At 42.5% G+C, this 17,339-nt stretch overlaps 1 protein-coding gene across 14 annotated transcripts in view; it reads left to right on the plus strand.

The window, feature by feature from the left end:
* YEATS2 (YEATS domain containing 2) overlaps nucleotides 1–17,339 on the plus strand; it is a 132,102-nt gene that overhangs the window by 55,879 nt on the left and 58,884 nt on the right. For all 14 annotated transcript variants that reach the window (XR_010133018.1, XM_031009021.3, XM_031009025.3 and 11 more), the window contains exons 12-15: nucleotides 1,989–2,150; nucleotides 4,347–4,450; nucleotides 6,994–7,101; nucleotides 7,584–7,766. Coding sequence is in view for 13 of the 14 variants with exons in the window: in XM_031009021.3 (XP_030864881.3) it covers nucleotides 1,989–2,150; nucleotides 4,347–4,450; nucleotides 6,994–7,101; nucleotides 7,584–7,766 (557 nt within the window). In the remaining variant the exon portion in view is untranslated. The remainder of the gene's footprint in view (nucleotides 1–1,988; nucleotides 2,151–4,346; nucleotides 4,451–6,993; nucleotides 7,102–7,583; nucleotides 7,767–17,339) is intronic.

A 17,339-nucleotide genomic window follows, 5' to 3' on the forward strand; every position in this document is an offset into this window, starting at 1 on the left:
AGAAACAAAGCTCATTCATACGGAAATGAATGGAGGAGATAAATGAAACTCAAATGGTCAAATTTTTGTCTGCTAGAATCAGCACAGGTAAAATGTTTGCTAGGATATATGGCTGAAACTAAGGTGTAGGAATCGTGTTTGGGGATTATATACATGGAAACCACAGTGACTAGTAATAGAAAAAATTTAGAGGCCTTTGGCATGGAGTTAAATTTTAAGGGTTGGAGTTGGTTGGGTATTGAAATGCTTTATTCTGTCTGTAACCACACTAGAAAATTATTAATTCCTATTGTCAGTAGGTAGTTCTGAGTTGTCTTGTTCACTAAGATTGGATTATCTTTTGCCTTGTGACAGTTTCATTTTATGTTAAGTAAAATTTAGTAGGAATATATACTTTATGGTTTTGACTGTTCCACCTTAGAACAAAACATGTTTGTTAAAAGGCAATTGGAAATACCCAGGAAGTATGAGGACTTCTGTATAATACTTAAATGAAGGGGGGAAAAAAAGAATATTTGGTGTTATAAGTAGACAGCTAAGCAGAAATAGGATCCAAATCTTTGATGAGAGATAAATAGCTTCTAATTTGTAGGCAATTTTTTTTTTTTGAGATGGAGTTTCACTCTTGTCACCCAGGCTGGAGTGCAGTGGCGCGATCTCAGCTCACTGCAGCCTCCACCTCTCTCAGGTTCAAGTGATTCCCCTGGCTCAGCTTCCCAAGTAGCTGGGACTACAGGCACGTGCCACCACTCCCAGCTAATTTTGTATTTTTAGTAGAGATGGAGTTTCACCATATTGGCCAGGCTGGTCTTGAACTCCTGACCTCGGGTGATCCACCTACCTCGGCCTCCCAAAGTGCTCCGGTTACAGGCGTGAGCCACCGTCCCCTGCCATTGGTAGGCAATTTTACCTACCAGGTAGAAAAATTTTGGAACTTGCTACTTCAGAGGTGGAATAGGCTGAACATATAAATTGATTTGAAGTTTAAAGAAATTCATGGATGACAAGTTTGATCAATAAAAGACAGTAGAGGATGTTTAACTGTCAGTAACTTTTGAGAGTATTTTGCGGGAACATGAATCTTTCTGGGTTATGGCTGTGACATAGTATTGACAGAGACTTTTGCTCTGGGTAGGTAAATTTCATATTTTCCTATTCAAAACAAGACAGCAGGTTCTTAAATCTAGCTGTTTACTTACTGATTTTCTTCCTTTTTTTTTTTTTTTTTTGTTTGAGACAGAGTTTTGCTCTTGTTGCCCAGGCTGGAGTGCAATGGCGCGATCTCAGCTCACTCCGCCACCCGGGTTCAAGTGATTCTCCTGCCTCAGCCTCTCGAGGAGCTGGGATTACAGGCATGCGCCACCACACCCAGCTAATTTTGTATTTTTAGTAGAGACAGGGTTTCTCCATGTTGGTCAGGCTGGTCTGGAACTCACAACCTCAGGTGATCCGCCTGCCTCGGCCTCCCAAAGTGCTGGTATTACAGGCACGAGCCACTGCACCCGGTGTCTCATGCCCGGTCTCTAATTTTAGTGTCTTCGAGTATAACCAGTACTATAAAAGCGTGCCTATGGTGTTAAAAGATTTATCATATCAAGATTCAGCAGTTACAAAAAAAGGTTCAGCAGTTTCGCACTGCTGTGTAAAGCACTGCTTTCTGAACTATAACGTGCATACCAGGAGATCTTGTTGAAGTGAGATTTATGTTTAGTAGGTTAAGGATGGGACCATAAAATCTGTTTCTTACAATTTCCTCGATGATACTGATGCTGTTGATCCATGGATAAGGATGCAGAGCATGAAACATACATCCTCTGCCTCCCCTGTACCTCTGTTGCTGCTCAGTACCGGGAGCACGTAGTTTCCATTTTATTTTCCCAATTTGTTACCTTTGTCCTGGTGGCACTGACCTTCTTCCTTGTCCTCGACATCTTCTTACGTGAGTTGAATATGTGTATTTTGTTTGTATTCTCTCTTTAATTAATAAGGTTCCCCAATATCAACTCCAAGCCCATCACCATTGCCTCGAACCCCGACTTCCACTCCAGTCCACGTGAAGCAAGGCACTGCCGGCTCTGTTATTAATAATCCTTATGTTATCATGGACAAGCAGCCGGGGCAGGTGATTGGAGCCACCACTCCCAGTACAGGTGTGTATTAGATCCATATTTGTACCATCTAAAGGGTTTGATCTTTTATTAAAAATGTAATCCTGCCATGACTTGTAGCCATGTAATTGGAGAATGAAATCTCCCGTAAACGAGAAGCGAGAATACGTAAAAGGAAAGCCAGTACTCTTTCTCTGAGGGGAGATTTACTCTGTAAAAGTTGCATTTTTTAGAATTTACTTGAGTTTTCTTTTAATTTCTAAAAATTCAAAATGAGCCATAATGAATGTTCTTAAAAGAATAGTTGATTTTGTTTTCGTTTGGAAGACTTCCTCTTTGGGGGACTGTAAGCAATGTGGTTACTACCTCTTCCAAAGAAGCTTTTGCTAATAACCTTGTGGGCCACATACCGTTCTCCCCAGTCAAATAAAAAATGATATTATTTTCTTCAAGGAAGACCTATTCTGCTTGTGGGAGGGGAAATTGAAACCTGCAGTTTTAAAGAGAACTCTAAAAGGAAAAAGTCGTCCTTGGGTTCACCGTGTTCCTCACTGTAATCCCATGCAACTATATCATGCTTTTTAGGTTTTTTTGAAATGCTTTCTCTAACATTATTTTATTTATTCCCTTCAGTTAACCTGTATTTATTGTTAATTTATTAATTTATTAATTTATTGAGACAGAGTCTTGCTCTTTTCGCCCAAGCTGGAGTGTAGTGGCGTGATCTCGGCTCACTGCAACCTCCACCTCCCGGGTTCAAGCAATTCTCCTGCCTCAGCCTCCCGTGTAGCTGGAATTACAGGCGTGCACCACCACGCCCAGCTAATTTTTGTATTTTTAGTAGAGATGGGGTTTCACCATGTTGGCCAGGCTGGTCTCAAACTCCAGTCCACCCGCCTCAGCCGCCAAAGTGCTGGATTTACAGGCGTGAGCCACCACGCCTGGCTCCGTTCAACCTGTATTTAAACACATGCTCCTAACTATAAACTTCCCTGAAGTTTTCACTTCTAATTAAGAGAAATAGAAGATAAATGAAATAAAAGGGATGGTTATAAGATAATGAGACTGATTTTTTTGTTGTTGTTTGTTTGACCTATTGGATTTAACACATGAATGTATGTTGGGCTTTTCCAAGCAGTTTTTTTTTTTTTTGGAAAGGCTAAATTTTAATAATGATTGTAATTGTGGAATGCCCTTAAAAATTACTGTGTTCAAGGCCTACCCAGTACCTTTCGAACATACTTAAGGATGCCAAATAGGTGTTATTTCATGACATTTTGTTTTAGGAATCAGCTAGAAGTCTTTGGAGGCAAGTTTGGTAAATGGAGTAAATGATTAAATACTATTTGGGGTCTTGACTTGTTGACTATAGGTAATATATGACTAAATTTTTTTCAGACTCTAAAAGCAGTTGTACAGATGGAGTATAAAATGTTTAATGTTGGCCAGGCGTGGTGGCTCATGCCCATAATCCCAGCACTTTGGGAGGCCAAGGTGGGCGGATCACCTGAGGTCAGGAGTTCGAGAGCAGCCTGGCTAACATGGCGAAACCAATCTCCACTAAAAATACAAAAATTAGCCAGGTGTGGTAGCGCGTGCCTGTAGTCCGAGGTACTGGGGAGGCTGAGGTGGGAGAATCACTTGAACCCAGTAGGTGGAGGTTGCAGTGAGCCGAGATCAGGCAACTGCACTCCACCCCGGGTGACAGAGCGAGACTCCATCTCAGGAAAAAATAATAATAATAATGTTGGCAGCATTTTGGAATAGGCATAACTTTCTGGTGAAACTACTTTGAAGGAGCTAGCAGAATGCATATATTCTGGCACATTTGTTAAACAGTATCATTATGTTGTAGTGTCTTTTATTGTATGAGGAGTAGAACATACAAGTAGAATACGTTATAGTGTCTTTTATTGTATAAGGAGTAGAATATACGAGAACATGCTACTGCTTATTGTACAAGGAGTAGTCTAAAACAAGTGACTTTACTACTTATTCTTCTGCATATCCTTACCAGCTTCTTACCTTCTTCAGGTTGAGCATGAGATCAGCTTCACAGGGATGGGTCCTTAAGGGTTTTTTTCCATACTAGTTTCAGCCTTAACAATGAGTTTTCAACCCTTAAACATGAAAAATAAATAGTGCGAAAGAGGGGAGGATGGTGGAAATGCTTTAAAATTACCTTTTGTAAATTTTACTTTGTTTATGTTTTACTTTTAATTGTGCCTTGCTTATCAGGAAGTCCTACAAACAAGATCTCCACGGCTTCTCAGGTCTCCCAAGGAGCAGGTTCCCCTGTTCCTAAAATTCATGGAAGTAGTTTTGTAACATCTACTGTCAAGGTAACATTCTTACTGCGTTATTACACTTTGCTAGCTTCTTTTTCTTTTCGTTTTTAAAAAATAATTTTTCAAATGGAGATGGGGTCTCCCCGTATTAACCAGGCTGTATTGAACTCCTGGCCTCAAGAGATCTGCCACCTCACCTGCCAAGGTACTGCGGTTACAGGCATGAGCTGCACCCCGCCACTGTGCCGGTTTCTGAACATAGTATGTTCAGCTTCAGCAAGAATGTGTCAGTTGATGACGCAAATTTCATAAAATGGAATCTTCAAGCTGTTAAGTATCTAGACTTTACTACCCCCAGACTTTACTAACTTACTTGGATCTACTCCAGACTTTACTACCTTACTTGGATCTTTTCATAGTGTCACAAATGCTTCACAACACTTGTGTGAAATAGTCACCCAGTATCAATTTAAAAACTTACTGTGATAAGATTATTTATTTACTTATTTGAAAAGTTTGTTAAAAATATTTGCTTATAAACATATTCATCTGACCTCTTCCCTTTTGGACACCTCTCTCTCTCTCAACAGAGAGCTGCTGTCCTCTCCCCTTTCTTTTGCTTATTAAACTTTCTGCTCCTTAACCCATAAAAAAAATAAAAATTTAAAAATATAAAAACATTCATCTGACAGCACGTTCCTATCTTTTCTATATTTGCATCACCAAGAGGTAAATATACAAATGGCTCCCACCTTACAGTGGTCCAACTGAACGATTTTTCGACTTTACCCTGGTGCAAAAGCAATATGCATTTAGTGAGCCCTCAGCTTACGCTGGGGTTATATTCAGATAAACCCACCATACGGTGAAAGTGTGGGAAGTCAAAAATGCACTTTTGGCCTATGATGTTCTCCCCTTATGATGGGTTTATCCAGACGTAACCCCATCCTAAGTCGGGGAGCATCAGTGTTTCCTTTTCCATGTGTTAACTGTTTAGTTATTTGAAAATAATGCTTACCTCCACAGAGTCTCTCCCCTGCTCCCCTTTTTCTGGGTAAGCAGTCCTTTACAATTTACAACTCCAAATATGATCTGACCTGTTCCAGTCAAATGACTGGTGCCTGACACAGCATTTCTTTTATTTAGACACTAATGATGATATTGAATGACTTCCTGGTCCAAGGCGAGGCTGTTCTCTAAGTTCTGTGCAGTGTGTTGGCGCTGTTATATGAATGTCTGAATTATAGTAATCTTGAAAGTCTTAACTCTGCTGGTTTAATTTTTATTGTTTGTTGGTGATCATTTTACTTTACAGCCAAGAAGTGTTCTTCGTTTCCAAATTTTGACAGATTACCTCTGAGATTTGCATTTTGTGTTTGAGAATTAAAGAGAAACTACAGAAGTTTTTTTTGTTTTTTTTTTTTTTGAGACAGAGTTTCGCTCTCGTTGCCAAGGCCGGAGTGCAGTGGCGCAATCTTGGCTCACTGCAACCTCCTGCCTCCTGAGTTCAAGCGATTCTGCTGTCTCAGTCTCCTGAGTAGCTGGGGTTACAGGCATGCGCCCCACGCCCGGATAATTTTGTATTTTTAGTAGAGACGGGGTTTCTCCACGTTGGTCAGGCTGGTCTCGAACTCCCGACCTCAGGTAATCTGCCCGCCTCAGCCTCCCAAAGTGCTGGGATTACAGGCGTGAGCCACTGCGCCCGGCCAGAACTACAGAAGTTTTGAATGTTGACTTTCGTTTGTCTTTGCCTGTGCCAAATTGTTTAAGTTTTTTGTTTGTTTGCTTGTTTTTAAAGTTTTTATTGAAAATTTTTCCTTTGTATTCTGGGTGTTCATTGAGTAAATTTTGCAGATCAGTTGTGAGTACTATTAAAAGAGAGTATATACTGAAACATTGCAGCTGCCTGTTTCTTTCATTTATTTATTTAGTGCCTAGGCTCCAGGGATATAAAATTAAATACAGTCCCTGTCCTTTAGTGGTTTACCAACTATCGGGGAAGACCAATAAAGTCAACCAAATGTTAGGGGTAGTAAGTTAGAAGTCTTTCCAGCGTACAGCAGGACACAGATGAGTAGATTCTTGCCAAGTTACAGCTTTTCTTTGCATTTGTTTTCTAAAACAATATTTAAAAATGCAGGTGTAGAGGCTTGGAAGACCCCAAGGAATTTTAGGTTTTTTTCTTACTTTTTTTTTTTATGGAGTTTTGCTCTTGTCACCCAGGCTGGAGTGTAGTGGCGTGATCTCGGCTCACCACAACCTCTGCCTCCCTGGTTCAAGTGATTCTACTGCCTCAGCCTCCCAAGTAGCTGGGATTACGGGCACCCGCCACCACACCCAGCTAATTTTGTATATTTAGTAGAGACAGGGTTTCTCCGTGTTGGTCAGTCTGGTCTTGAACTCCCGACCTCAGGCGATCCACCCACCTCTGCCTCCCAAAGTGCTGGGAGTACAGGCGTGAGCCGCCGCACCCAGCCAGTCTTTTTATTTATTTATATTGCTAGAGAATGTCACAGGTTTGTATTAAATATAAGTGACTAGATATCTGAAATCACCCATTTCTCCTGATTGTAAAATATGTATTTTTACACACACAGCAGGAGGATTCTTTGTTTGCATCTATGCCACCTCTTTGCCCAATTGGGAGTCACCCTAAGGTTCAAAGCCCCAAACCTATAACAGGAGGACTTGGAGCTTTCACAAAAGTGAGTATGTATTAGGGCATTGTCCCACAAGTCATAATACTTTTTGTGGCATGTTGGAGTTCATTGCCACTACCCCTACAACATGTTACTTTTTAGTGGGTCTCAACTCCTCATTCTGAGACATGCTTCCATGTATTTAATGATGTCCTCCGGGCAGCCCTTGGAGTCCAGCAAGATGGGGATTCATGAAGCACAGTGTGTTTGTTTCTCTCTGCTGTCATTTGCCACAGTCTCTAAAACAAGCGACTGTGTTATTACAGGAGCACAGGATCAAGTTCAGATCCTACTTCTGGTCCCTTTAATAGCTGGTATGGACTGTATTTAAGCAGTATGTATATTTACCCTTCTGGTGGAGTCATTCTTTACGTATCAAGTTTCATCAATTCATTAATCCCTGCAAACGGAAAAGAGTCAGATATTAGCAGCTTTATAAAATGGGATGTTTATGGATGTTTATTCAGTGTCATTATGTTTGTTGCAAGGTGATCATCAAACAGGAACCTGGTGAAGCCCCTCACGTGCCCGCAACAGGAGCTGCCAGCCAGTCACCACTCCCGCAGTATGTGACTGTGAAAGGGGGTCACATGATAGCTGTGTCCCCTCAGAAACAGGTCATAACTGCTGGAGAAGGGATTGCCCAGTCAGCAAAGGTTCAGCCCTCCAAGGTTTGTGTTGGGTAGAGATGGGAAAGTTCACATGTAAATGATGTTGTTTGCCTAAATAATTGACAAGTGCTGAAAAGATTCAGGGTGACAGGGTTGCTGATCCCCTAAGAACCTGTGGGTGAAAGCCCAGTTGGAAAAACAAGTCTGTTGGTGTGAAACTCTTCTACTCCTGTAGTAATCATTGGCAAGAGCCGCGTTATGTATTACAAAGGATCCCGGAATGGTCCAAGAGGCAGGGGAACACTGCTGTCTCTGGCAGTGGAGGCAGAGCTGACTCATGGGCACAGCTTTCTACTTGATTCATCTCTAAAAGGGATCCGCTGTTGACTTGTTTATTTCTGGTAGGAGAATGCTGTAGTTTATCTCTGATGTTTGGGCTGTTACCTATTTAATGATTCTTAGCTTTCTGTAGAGTTCATTTTTTTTTTTTAATAATTTGGAGGTACGGGAGAATTAATGTATTGAGAGAATTTTAAAATAGCACATAGAGGCCGGGCATGGTGGCTCACGCCTGTGATCCCAGCACTTTAGGAGGCTGAGGCGGGCGGATTACCTGAAGTCGGGAGTTCAAGACCAGCCTGATCAACATGGAGAAACCCCGTCTCTACTAAAAATACAATATTAGCGGGGTGTGGTGGCACATGCCTGTAATCCCAGCTACTCGGGAGACTGAGGCAGGAGAATCGCTTGAACCTGGGAGGCAGAGGTTGCGGTGAGCTGAGATCGCGGCACTGCACTCCAGCCTGGGTGACAGAGCGAGACTCTGTCTCAAAAAAATAAAAATTAAAAAATTAAAAAAAAAATAGCACATAGAGCCATGTTTTCCTGAATCAATTGGAAATGTAGCCATGCATCACCTGATGATGGTACATTCTGAGACGTGTCATTAGGTGATTTTGTTGTGTGAACATCACAGTGTACTTAAATCCAGATAGAATAGCTAACTACACACTTAGGCTGTATGGTGTGGCCTATTGCTCATAGGCTGTAAACCTGTTCCGCATGTTACTATTGAATATTATAGGAAGTTGTAATAGAACAATAAGTATTTGTGGATCTCAACATATCTAAATATAGAAAAGATACTGTAAAAATACAGTGTTATAAACTTATGGGACCACTGTTAAATATGCAGTCTGTCATTGACTAAAACATCGTTAATGTGGTAGATGACTATGGTATCAATATTGAGTGCTTTTGTGTATGCCATGCTTGTATTTATACATTTTCTATAATCCACACACAACCCTGGAGGGTGGGGATTTTCATCCCTGTTTTACAAATGAGGAAACTGTGGCTCAGAGGTTAAACAGTTTCCTTGGGAGCATTACAGCTAATAAATGACAAAGTTTTAAAGTCAGGCCTGCTAACTCCAAGCTCCCCATTTCAGAACTAATGAAAAGTGGTTGTCTCTAACCTCGGTATGCTTTCAGAACATCGGGGTTAAATTACCTCAACTTTTGGCAGGTATACTCTAAAGCTGTTAAGTATATTATATGGGCTGGGCGTGGTGGCTCACACCTGTGAGCCACCTAACACTTTGGGAGTCCAAGGCGGACAGATCACTTGAGGTCAGGAGTTTGAGACCAGCCTGTCCGACGTGGTGAAACCCCATCTCTACTAAAAATACAAAAACTGAGTGTGGTGGGTGGCATGCACCTGTAATCCCAGCTACTTGGGAGGCTGAGGCAGGAGAATCACTTGAACCCAGGAGGCGGAGGTTGCAGTGAGCCAAGACTGTGCCACTGCATTTCAGCCTGGGTGACAGAGGGAGACTGTCTCAAAAACAAAAAAAACAAAAAACAATGGCCGGGCACGGTGGCTCACGCCCGTAATCCCAGCACTTTGAGAGGCTGAGGCGTGCGTTATCACCTGAGGTCAGATGTTGAAGACCAGCCTGGTCAACTTGGTGAAACTGTCTCTACCAAAAATACAAGAATTAGCTGGACATGGCATCGGGCTCCTGTAATCTCAGCTACTCAGGAGGCTGAGGCAGGAGAATGGCTTGAACACAGGAGGTGGAAGTTGCAGTGAGCTGAGATCGCACCACTGCACTCCAGCCTGGGCAACGAGTGAAACTCTGTCTCAGAAAAAAAAAAAAAAAAAAGATATCATATAGATGTTTTTCAGCTTGAAACCCAGCCTACCTATCTAAGGAGAATGAATTGTTTTAAGAATAGCCCAAAATCGAAAAAGATTTTAGATATCAGATAGAGATTAGGATCAAGTTAAAAATTCATAGGGCTGGTCGCAGTGGCTCACGCCTATAATTCCAGCACTTTGGGAGGTCAAGGCGGGTGGATCGCCTGAGGTCAGGAGTTCGAGACCGGGCCAACATAGCGAAACCCCGTCTATACTAAAAATACAAAAAATTATTTGGGCATGGTGGCGGGCGCCTGTAATCCCAGCTACTCGGGAGGCTGAGGCAGGAGAAACGCTTGACCCCGGCAGGCAGAGGTTGCAGTGAGACGAGATCTTGCCATTGCACTCCAGCCTGGGCAACAAGAGCAAAACTCCTTCTCAAAAAAAAAAAAAAAAAAAAGAAAATTCGTGGTGTTATCGGTGGTTCTAAAATCTGTTAAGTTTATTAACTACTTTCTCAGACTTACCTGGTTATAAGAATCATCTGCTGATAGCTACCTAGGCCACCATCTCAAACTTAGTGCATCGGATTCTTCTTGAGATCCCTGGGAATCTGGGTTTTTAATAAGTGTCTCTGCTGATTCATCTACTTAGGCAGCAGATTTAGGAATCATGGTGCTACAGCATCTCATTTGACTTTGAGGCATTCATAGCCAGAATGACTAAGACAGGCATCCCCAACTGCTTCCTAGTGCTCCCACTGTGGTTCTGGCTTCAGGGGTAAGAATTCTGCCAAAATCCATTAGTAAATCAGTTATTGTCGTCTGAACTTCCTACTCAGGCTTGTCCTATATGTACCTCAAAATCTGTTTTGCTTCACATAGGGATATGTGGTTTTACCGATTTTTGCTTTGAATCAACTTAGCATTGCTGTTTATGTTAGAAGCTCTTGGATAAGTTCGTTTCCATTTTTTGCCGCTTTGCATATTGCCAATCCACTCCTCCAGTGATGCTGAACAACTGTACTGACTTGTCACATGGCCACCTACTTAATGGTAAATGTAAGGTTGGAGGAGGTAGGTAGGTCTGTGCCACAATGCTCTAAATATGGTTTAAGGGCATCTGAAAAGAAAAACCACAGCAAAGTGTGAAGGAACTGCAGAGAAGCAGTAGTGCGTGAGATGATACCACTGTTTACCCAGGAAATGGAATCCATGATTAGCAGTTGAGATAAGGAGCTATCTGCGAGTACAGACTGTTCCTGGTTATTGCTGAAGTGCATTCCTAGAAACTATGCCAGAGAACAGGCTGGGTGTGTGGTTCATGCCTGTAATTCCAGCACTTCGGGAGGCCGAGGTGGGCAGATCACCTGAGGTCAGGAGTTCGAGACCAGCCTGGCCAACATGGTGAAACCCTGTCTCTACTAAAAATACAAAAATTAGCCAGACATGGTGGTGTGCACCTGTAATCCCAGCTACTTGGGAGGCTGAGGCAGGAGAATTGTTTGAACCTGGGAGGTCAAGGTTGCAGTGAACTGAGATGATGCCACTGTACTCCAGCCTGGGAGATAGAGCAAGACTCTGTCTAAAAAAAAAAAAAAAAGATATGCCAGGAAACAGGAGGGTGGCAAAAAATGGCACTGTTTTACCCTCCATACAACTTTGGGACAACAGAAACACAGCTGATCTTTTTCCTCAAAGTGGGAAGAGGTGCTGCCTTTGACATGAAAAGGGACAACTGAGGAATAAGTAGTTCCATATGGGAAGGAAGCAGTGTGTTAAAGTAGAAGGAGCATGAGCTTTGCAGTTAGAGCTTGTTGCAAATCTCAGATCTCAGCCACTCATTACTGGTGTAACCTGTGCAGGTTCTGAGCCCTGGTCTTTCAGGGTTGTAGAAGAATTAGAGATTGTATATGAAGGACCTACCTAGCACAGAGCAGGTGCTCAGTAAATAGTAACTAATGTGAGTATCAGGCGTATCCATGCCTAAGTACCATTGTAATGGTTATCAGTGAGCACTTAACTTGTAAACAGCCATATTTTTTAATATCTGGAGGGAAAATCTCAGATACAGACTCTTCCCCTTCAGTTTGCTGAAGTAAATTCTGACTTGCCACAGGTATTATGTGTAGGAAACAGGGAGGGCAGAAATAGAAACATTTAATCAAAGCATGAATCGGAGTTAAGTGTATAACAAATACAAAACAATGGGCGTCTGCTTTCTCAAGCTAGCAGGAAATTAGCAACAGAGAGAGAATTATTGAATGGGAAGAGAATGAGGAAAGTCAGTAGGTGAGTTCAGGCTCTAGGCCGAAATACGTTGTGGTTTTTTGGTGGTTGTTGCTGTTGTGGGTTTTTTTTGTTTTGTTTTGTTTTATGATCATAACTCACTGTAGTCTCAGCCTCCCTGGGCTCCAGCAATCCCACCTCAGTCTCCCAGGACTACAGGTGATACCACCACACCCAATTAGGTTTTTTGTTTTGTTTTGTTTTCTGTATTTTGTGGAGACTGGTTTTCACTATGTTGCCCAGGCTGGTCTTGAACTCCTGGGCTCAAGCAATCTGCCTGCCTCAGCCTCCCAAAGTGTTGGGGTTATAAGCATGAGCCACTGTGCCTGGCCAAAGTATGTTGTTTTTAAAAAATAACAAACTAATTTTGGGTAATACAGTCTTATTTAAGAGGACTTACACCTTCTTAGTGGTGTCCATAATCAGCTGCAGAGTTTTTCCCAACAGAATGCAGATTTCCTCATTCTCCTGTTTTCCAGAAGGAAGGTAGGGAGGTAGTGACAGTCATCTCCCAGGTGGTGTGCACAAGGTGGGTAAGCTCTGCTAGTAAAGACTGCCCTCCAGTGGCTGACTTGGGATACCAGGTTTTTGTTTCTGTTTTGAGACAGCGTCTAGCTCCGTTGCCCAGGCTGGAGTGCAGTGGTGCAGTCTTGACTCACTGCAACCTCTGTCTCCTGGGCTCAAGCTATACTCCTACTTCAGCCTTAGCTGGGATCGCAGGCCCACACCACCACACCCAGCTAATTTTTTTTTTTTGAGCTGGAGTCTCGCACTGTCGCCCAGGCTGGAGAGCAGTGGCGCCATCTCGGCTCACTGCAACCTCTGCCTCTTGGGTTCAAGTGATTCTCTTGACTCAGCCTCCCAAGTAGCTGGGATTACGGGCACCCACCACCATGCCTAGCTAATTTTTTTGTATTTTTAGTAGAGACAGGTTTTCACTGTGTTGGCCACACTGGTCTCAAACTTCTGACCTTGTGATCCGCCCGCCTCGGCCTCCTGAAGTGCTAGGATTACAGGTGTGAGCCATTGTGCCCGGCCATTTTTTTTATTTTTTGATAGAGACGGGGTTTTACCATGTTCGTCACGCTGGTCTCGAACTCCTGACCTCTAATGATCCGCCCGCCTTGGCCTCCCAAAGTGCTGGGATTACAGGCATGAGCCACCACGCCCGGCAGGATACCAGGTTTTACTGGGTTCTTGGAGAAATTACGTGTCATATCCTGAAAATTCTGAAGCACTTGGCACAAGAAAGGAAAAGCAAGTCAGGTGCATGTAATGTGGGGGAAGAAATTGAAGTAGGTCTAAAAATGTGTGTATTGTTTTCCCTAAGTTCTTTGCTTTCTTTGTTTAGGAACATAAAAGTAGATTCTGTGTAATTTAACTTGTGAAATAGGTTATTAAGTTTGATACGTTTGGGAGGTTTGAAGACTGCTATCTTAGTTAAGAGAAAAGTTCAACTACTGCAACAGAGAAATCTGAACACCAGAACTTTAAGTAAGTTTATTTCTCATACAGTCATCGAGAATCTAGATTCCTGGCTTTCCTTTTTTTGCTCTGCCATTCTCAAAATTTGGCTTTCAGCTTGTGGACTAAGAAAACACTTCATCTCATACCTCCACGTTCACGCTTCTTGCCAAGAGGAAGGGAGCAGGGGGAGGGAGAGCTGAGGGCAGACAGAGCCCGAAAGTCGTGCTCACTTCTGCACACATCCCGTTAGCCAGAAAGCAAATGGCCACGCCTAGGTCCGGGAGGGCTGGGAAATAGAGTTGTGATTCCATGTGGCCATTGCCCCAGCTGAAAACTGGGGGCTCTGTTACTATGAGAGGAGAAGGAAATAATAGATATTGGGGTTCAACTAGCAGTTTCTGCCACACCCTCAAAAAGTTTTGCTACATTAAGAAGGGTTTTTTTTTTTCTTTCATAAATATACAGAAAAGTTCTTGATCAGTAAGAAGGGTTTCCGTATTTCCACATCACTGGGAGGATGACCCTGCCCTGCTCTGTGGCTACAGAAACTCTACAGGTCCCCTGCAGAATGAAGTTCATGCAGTTAGAACACAGATGAAGGCCGGGTGCCTGTAATCCCAGCACTTTGGGAGGCCGAGACAGGTAGATCGCCTGAGGTTGGGAGTTCAAGATCAGCCCGACCAGCATGGAGAAACCCCGTCTCTACTAAAAATACAAAATTAGCCAGGTGTGGTGGCGTGTGCCCGTAATCCCAGCTACTCAGGAGGCAAAGGCAGGAGAATTGCTTGAACCCGGGAGGCGGAGGTTGCGGTGAGCTGAGATCGTGCCACTGCACTCCAGCCTGGGCAACAAGAGCAAAACTCCGTCTCAAAAAACAACAACAAAACAGAGATGTAGATGTGGGTAATAAGGAGTATTTCAACCAAACCAGGAGAGCCGGGGGTGATTTCTTGTCTTCATTCTAGGTTAACTTGCTTTTTAAAATTGGTTCTTTTATTCTTTTGTTTCTTTTCTTCTCTCCTTAAACATACAGAAGAGTAGGGAGAAGAGTGTGATGAATCCCATGTGCCTATTACCCAGTTTTAATAATTACCAGCATTTTACTCATCTTAATTTATCTCCCTGGAATATTTTAAAGCAGCAGGCGGATCCGCATGTTGTATAATTCACTCAAGATTAATTTCTGTTTCACCTGCTGAATCCAGAGGTTAAGATCAAGGTCTCTGCCTTGGCCGAATGCGGAAGACAGCCACAAATGTCTGTCCTTTGGCTGTCCTTTGCTGGTCTCCACATCCCCTTGTGGATTATTATTCTTCAGTTGAAGTGTTGTGATGAGCAGCAACAGCTGTCATGTTAGCTAGGCATCCTATAAACTTTTTCTCATTTTGCTTCATGATTTGGAGGGTAAATGTTACCCATATTTTATAGATGAGGGGGTTGATGGTAAAACTCAGAGAGGTTAAATAACTTACCTAGCTACTAACTAAAAATAACTAACCTGGGAAACCAGATCTGTCTGCTTACTGAAACCTACACTGTTTCCTCTTTGTGACGCTATAGTTTATAATATTTGATTAAGGGACTGTTTTCATTTTATTTATTTATTTTTTTAGACAGAGTCTTGCTCTGTCGCCAGGCTGGAGTGCAGTGGCACGATCTCAGCTCACTGCAACCTCTGACTCCCAGGTTCAAGCGATTCTCCTGCCTCAGCCTCCCGAGTAGGTGGGGCGCCCACCACCACGCCCAGCTAATTCCTTGTAATTTTAGTAGAGATGAGGTTTCACCATGTTGGCCAGGACAGTCTCAATCTCTTGACCTGGTGATCCGCCCGCCTCGGCCTCCTACAGTGCTGGGATTACAGGCGCGAGCCACCATGCCCAGCCAAGGGACTGTTGTCTTTGTATCAGCTATATTATCCAACTACGTGGTAAATGTGTTTTACTGTACTCAACAGTCTTTGAACAAAAACCGTGTATGGTATAGTAATATTTTAATTTAAAACTTCTGGCCGGGTGCGGTGGCTCACACCTGTAATCCCAGCACTTTGGGAGGCCGAGGCGGGCGGATCACGAGGTCAGGAGATCAAGACCATCCTGGCTAACACGGTGAAACCCTGTTTCTACTAAAAATACAAAAAATTAGCTGGGCGTGGTGGTGGGCGCCTGTAGTCCCAGCTACTCGGGAGACTGAGGCAGGAGAATGGCGTGAACCCGTGAGGCGGAGGTTGCAGTGAGCCGAGATTGCGCCACTTCCTGGGCGACAGCGAGACTCCGTCTCAAAAAAAAACAAAAAACAAAAAAACAAAAATTTCCTACTTATCAGTTGCATATGCGTTATCATTTCATTCTAGCTTCTAAATAATCTTATTTTAAAATTTAGAAATACTCTAAAATTCCAGTAACATATGTAGAGAATTAAGTAATCAATACCCCCATATCCTCCACCCCAAATTTACTTATTCATGTTTACTTCAGATCCTTTTTCTCCAAATAAAACATTTCTGGTAAAGTTGAAGTCCACTTTGTTCTTCCCAGAGGCAGCAAGCACTGTCATGGCTTTGATGTGTAGCCTTCCACTCCATGCACTTATTACATGAATACATAGTCATAGGAAACGTGATGTTGTTTGTGTTTTGAAGGTTTACGTAAAAGATATTCCTACTTACATTTTTCTGCAACTCCCTTTTCGCTTTCTTATTTTTCCAGTCTGTTTACACTAATATATCACTAATATATATAATTCTAGTTCATTTATTTTTAGTATGACCTTTCGTTGTCTGTTTTATGCCACAGTTTGTCCATTCCTCTATCTGTAGACGTTAAGAATGTTGTTGCATGCTGCAGACATTAAGGTTGCTAACAGTTTTTGGTAAAAATAATGCTATGTTGGGCATTGTTGTATATGTTCCCTTGAACGCATGTCTGTTTCTCTAGGATATATTCCTAAAAACAATTCCTACTATACGGGGGTATGTGAATTTTCAGTTTTAGCAGATAGGCCAGTGCCTCTCTGGAATGGCTGTCCAAATTTATCTTCCTACCAACAGTGAGCACAAATTCCTATTTTCCCCACAGCCTCTAGTAACTTCTTGGTTTTAAACTTTTTTTCCCCCAATCTGATGGGTGAACAGCACTTCCTATTTTGTCTTTTTTGCCTTAAGAAGGTAGATCATTTGCATTTCTTCCAACCTTGTGGAAGTCTGTTCATCTAGTTTCTGGTGAGTAGTTCTTTTTATGAAATAAGGTGCTGGGAGTGGGAAACACTGCTCCAGTTTGCCATTCATTCAGTGTTTCCTTTAATTTAACATCCTACTGTTGACTTTGTTTTAAAAACGCTCCTGAGTATTTTCTTAAAAGAATTCATTTTACTTTTGGAACTAGATATTTCTAATTTTCATTATTTGGGTACTGGGGTCTTTTTTTTTTTTTTAATACAGTTAAATATTATTCTTGCTTTTTTTTTTTTTCTTTGCTTAGGGTCTTGCTCTGTCACCCAGGCTGGAGGGCAGTGGTGTGATCATGGCTCAGTGCAGCCTTGAACTCCTAGGCTCAAGGGATCCTCCCCTGCCTCAGCCTCCTGAATAGCTGGGACTACAGATGTGTGCCACTGTACTGGCTAATTTTTTTTTTTTTTTTTTTTTTTTTTTTTAGACAGAGTCTCACTCTGTCACCCAGGCTGGAGTGCAGTGGCATGATCTTGGCTCACTGCAACCTTCACATCCTAGGTTCAGGGGATT

Source organism: Gorilla gorilla, chromosome 2 (assembly GCF_029281585.2).
Source record: "Gorilla gorilla gorilla isolate KB3781 chromosome 2, NHGRI_mGorGor1-v2.1_pri, whole genome shotgun sequence".
Taxonomy (NCBI): Eukaryota; Metazoa; Chordata; class Mammalia; order Primates; family Hominidae; genus Gorilla; species Gorilla gorilla.